Consider the following 4,924-nt stretch of genomic DNA (forward strand, 5'->3'; position numbering starts at 1 on the left):
TTGACAAAGGTCCAAATCAGGGGATCTTTAAACAGATAAAACTTTGGGACCTTTTTGGATAAAAACCCCCATTTGGACCTAATACATATTTAATGAATGTGAATATGCAGGCCCGTGTGACAGTCTTGCTGGGGCCCAGGACAAAGAAAAGATTCATGTCCCGACCCCCCCCCCCCCCCCCCCCCCCCCCCCCCCCCCCCAGGGCCAGCGGCACGAGGGTTCGCGCGAAAATGACGTAATCGCAGTGGCTCCGCCCATGCGCGAGGGCCTCGCGCGCTGTCGGTTCGCAAGGTCGTGCCACCTCTCGAATTTTGTAACCTTCGCGTGGTTTGTAGGGTTCATACACCTTTATAAGGTGGAATTAAAGCACGTGTACGTCACTTTAAAAGGTCCATTTCAATATTTTCCCAGCACGTTAAACTTAATTAAGTTAAATATTTATACATATACTCGAAATGATTCGAAATAATTCGCTTTTTATTCACATTATTTAATGGTTGTTTATTTTCAAAACGCCCAATCTTAACGTATTCACGAGAACTGTTCAGTCAGACAGCTATTTGTTGTGAAACGAAGTAGTTAAAATTTCAAGCATTTTCAAGTACTTTACCCTAAATTCCAGCACTTTTCAAACCTGGAACACAATGCAACTTTAAAATTCGTCAGGTAAATGTTTTTCCTTTCTTTTCTGCGCTCCAGATTTCTGTATTTACTTTAACTATCCACCACTGTATTTCCCGCTGTTGGGCGGATACCGGCCGGCTACAGTCGGTGCTGAATCAAACCATTTTCCAGTGGGAGGCGGGGGTGTATGCACTTAATGGAAAATATGCAGATAGGTAAAAAACATATATATTTGAGCCATTGAGCTTATTATGAGTACATAATTTTATATTAATGAAAGATTTCAAGATTATTTAAAAATTATAGACTTTAAATAAAAAATAAATTGCTGGGCTCTTTGATGGGCCCCCCCCTGGCCCTAGGGCCCGGGACAACAGACCCGGTTGTCCCCCCCTGTCGACGGGCCTGTGAATATGAATGACTGGGATGTGAAGTCATGATGATTGAACATAATGGTGGTAGAATCTAAAGCAGATATGTAAACAGAATAGAAGGGGAAATGTGTATCTGATTAATATATACAGTATGAATAAACATTAGTGCTCCTCTGAGCCATGGAGACCTTCATGTTGGGGAGTGACTGTGATGGGCAGGGTGAGCGAAATAAAATGGAAGCGATCACGCCAAGTCTCAGGGAAAATGGAAGGTTTAATAGAAAAGTGCGCAAACCAAAAACCCGTGACATAGATCCAAATGAAGGATATAATGACCAGCGGTCAACTGGTACAAAGACATATATAGACAAACAAACGACCCTCAGGTGAGACGGATCGTGGGCTCCGCCCACCTGAGTGACGAACATCACAACCACAACAACAGGACAGCTGCCGCTGTATACGGAGGCGACCAGTAGGGGGCCCGCCGTACCTTGACAGTGAATCAACTGTACACCAACGTTGATCTACACTAAAATGGGACCTGTTATTCTCTTCAAGGGATATTGGAGACTAGCTTCTTTGTTTTATTATTTTGTTGCTGGTTTGTTTAAGGATAATTCAGTGGTACTAAATACAGGATCCACAAAAATGTTATTTATTTCACACATATGCAAGACAGAGGAAAAGTGTGTGTCTGTGTGTGTGTAGATGATCCTAAATGTCTGATGCCTGATTTCTCCTAAACCTAAAATATGGTGGGGAAACTATAAATTTTGTAGAATGTCAGTACTGTATTGTATATGATGGAGAAAATAGATTTAAGAGAATTTTAGTCTGATGAAAGAATCTCTGTCTGTGTAAATGTGTCACTCACTGTAGGTCAGAGGTCACAGGTCCACTGCTGAATGCAGGAGGATCACCCATGGACTTGTCACTCTTCATAGACACACAGCTGGGTACTGGAGATGATTCACTCTTCATATACACACAGCTGGGTACTGGAGATGATTCACTCTTCATAGACACACAACTGGGTACTGGAGATAGTCCTCTCTGTACCCTGATAAAGATGAAGAAAGTGTGGAGTAATTACATCTTTCACTACATCTCATTTAACCTGAATATTCCTCAGATTAAGTGCTGATGTAAAGTAGAGGTGTCAATTCCAGGTTCATAGATTAAAAGTCCTCACCAGGATTTTGCTCAAGTTTGCTAGATTTTTTAATTAGCAATCCAGGTAAAATTAGTGGAATCAACACAATCCAGGAAGCCTGAGCAAAATCCTGGTGAGGACTTTTAATCTATGAACCTGGAATTGACACCTCTAATGTAAAGCTCCTCACTTTGGGTCAGAGGTTCCTCCTCCACTGCTGGAGTTATGAGTCTCCATCATGGAGTTGTTCTTCTTCACACACACACAGCTGGACACTGGAGATGCTGCTCTCTGCTCCCTGTCAACAGTTCATCATAAAGAGGAGGAGCAGGACACTGAAACACTGATTATAATGAACCTGGTGTCACTGCAGGATGAGTCTCTCGCTAACAGAAGCTCAGTAACACTACAGGAAAAGGACATTTTTCATAGACATGTGATTCATGACTCTTTTCAGATTCTGTAAAGTATTGTGGGTGTTGGCGAACGTGTTGCTGCTATCTGTTTATTGTTGCCATAGAGACATTCCCCATCCTCATCTTGAGATCGGGATGTGCAATTTCAAAATAAGAGCGGATAGCACGATAGAAAAAAATAATTAAAAAAAAAACTTTCAAAACAGCTCGCGGGCCAGAAATAGATGGGGTTTCAGTATGGGGGCTATAGGATGAAGTGCCATCTCTGCCTCCTTAAAGAGGGTGAAATATTGGCCTTCAAAAATTCACCTTCAAACTTGAAGAAACACATCAATGTAAGTTACAAATATAACGCACAGAAGACAGACCAGCTTGAGCCGTCAGTAAGCGCTAGTTAGGTTAGATATCTTAGCTAACTAACATAATTATGTTCATGACATGCTGCAATATTCACTTAACATTAGCTGGCAATCATAAACGCGATGTCACGCTGAGTTGTGTTTTTAGCAACAGTAAGCCATTTCTCTTTTCATGCTGATTAATCATGTGCCCATTTTTATAGTGTAGTGTTTTATAGGGTATGGGCATTTATTGAGCGTAAACGCAGGGCAGTAGGCTCACCCTTTATACTTCTTGTACTTGTACATCTGCGTCAAACCTACGACGTAGCGGGACATAGGTTATGTTTTTTGTGTACGAAGTGTTAAGCCCAGTATTTTAAGTTGCTACTTGTTTGTACATACAGAACACTTGTATTTATGGTCTTTGACATCTTTGATTTGTAAGTGATATATAAAAACAGTTGATAATCAAACTTTGACGGCTTTCTTTAATTAATTCAAAACACAATACTTTCAGTACTTGAGTACCGGTAATAAATTTTAGAATAAACTACTTGCAATACTTAAGTGCAAAAAATGCTGAATACTTCTGTACTTCTACTCAAGTAAAGTTTTTAAAGAACACTTCAACTTCTACTCAAGTCAATTTTTTGATAGAGTACTTGTACTTTTACTCAAGTATGGGTCTCTAATACTTTATACAACACTGGTTAGAACATTAAACAATATATTTTGTACATAATGTAACATTTGTAACATTTCCCAGTAGCCTATAAGTGTTAATAAACTCACCGTCGTATGTGACACACTTGCGTTCATAAGTTGATTCTTTACTCTCGGTTTAGTCATCTGGCTTCACCCATCTCACCTTTACCCTGAAGTTGGTTACTTATTCGCAGTTTCAGATTCATTTGGTTACTTATTCGCAGCTCCTAATTCGGCAGCTGAAGTTGGTTCCTTATTCAAAAAGGGTGTGTTCACGATGCGTGTTTGCTGCGCACTTTGTTTAAGAGATAGATTAAACAAACGAGCGTAGGAGCATACATTTAAGAGGTTATTGTTTCACATCCTGATTTTGTGAATGTAGAAAAAAATATTAAAATATAATGAAACCATTCCTTTTGTAAAATGGTTTCTATTTCAAGTCGTTCCAATTGTATGCAATTTGTACATGATGATTGAATTCGTCAGCATTTCTAACGTAAGGAAACATAGTCTTAGATTTGAAAACTAAAAACACAGAAATGCCGTTCTAAAACACAAATGAATCGGAAAAAATAATACCAGCACACAACATGGCATACTGAGCAGCGGGCATTTAGGTGAATGGATTTAAGGGGCAGTTTCAGAGGCTTATTGAAGGCCTTATTGATGGTGGGCCAGAGAAATAGCAAATGCATCATGAAGAACAGATCACTCCCTAAGAGAGGAACCTGATTTTAGCCTGATCCAACATCATTTTATACCTCAAATCTAACTGGAAACACGGCATATTGAGTAGTTAAGCGCACAGGTGAAATGGTTCAGAGGGCCAAGTTCAGAGGCCTGCTGTATGCCTGTCTTGGGCCAGGCAAAACTCAAATGCATCATACATAACTAGTTCCTATATGTATGACAAACCTGATTTTGGCCAAGGTGAAGCCCCATCAAGCTTCAGTTTGCACAGCCCACAGTTGGGTTCCTAGGACATGACATCTCTGCAGAAGGAAGAACTCTTGCAGCATCGAGAACGGAAGCAACTGCAAAAATCTCCAAACTTCAAACTGTTCAACAGCTCATGTTTTTTTTAGGAATGTGTTCTGTACTGTTGCTCATTCATCACTAAATATTCTTGTATTGAATCTTCTTTGCAGGTTCTGACCCACAGACCAGCCACATCAGCTGCCCAATGGACTCCAGAGGCTGAGGAGGCCTCTGTGGCTTTGCAGCTTTACAGACGCCCTGATCCTGTTTCCTGACCCAACACGACCTCACACAGATCGTGGATGAGAAGAACGGCTGTATGACTTCTGT

The 4,924-nt window shown here is 40.6% G+C and overlaps 1 protein-coding gene across 1 annotated transcript in view; it reads right to left on the reverse strand.

Annotated features, from left to right (window-relative positions):
* The window catches only part of LOC143485191 (NLR family CARD domain-containing protein 3-like), a 26,200-nt gene extending 22,411 nt beyond the window's left edge, over positions 1-3,789 (reverse strand). Inside the window, exons 1-3 of the mRNA XM_076984522.1 lie at positions 3,704-3,789; positions 2,345-2,452; positions 1,876-2,061 (exon numbers count right to left, since the gene is read on the reverse strand). Of these exons, the coding sequence (XP_076840637.1) occupies positions 1,876-2,061; positions 2,345-2,394 (236 nt within the window). The 5' untranslated portion in view covers positions 2,395-2,452; positions 3,704-3,789. The remainder of the gene's footprint in view (positions 1-1,875; positions 2,062-2,344; positions 2,453-3,703) is intronic.
* Between the last annotated feature and the right edge of the window lie 1,135 nt (positions 3,790-4,924).

The sequence above is a fragment of the Brachyhypopomus gauderio genome, chromosome 21 (genome assembly GCF_052324685.1).
Source record: "Brachyhypopomus gauderio isolate BG-103 chromosome 21, BGAUD_0.2, whole genome shotgun sequence".
Taxonomy (NCBI): Eukaryota; Metazoa; Chordata; class Actinopteri; order Gymnotiformes; family Hypopomidae; genus Brachyhypopomus; species Brachyhypopomus gauderio.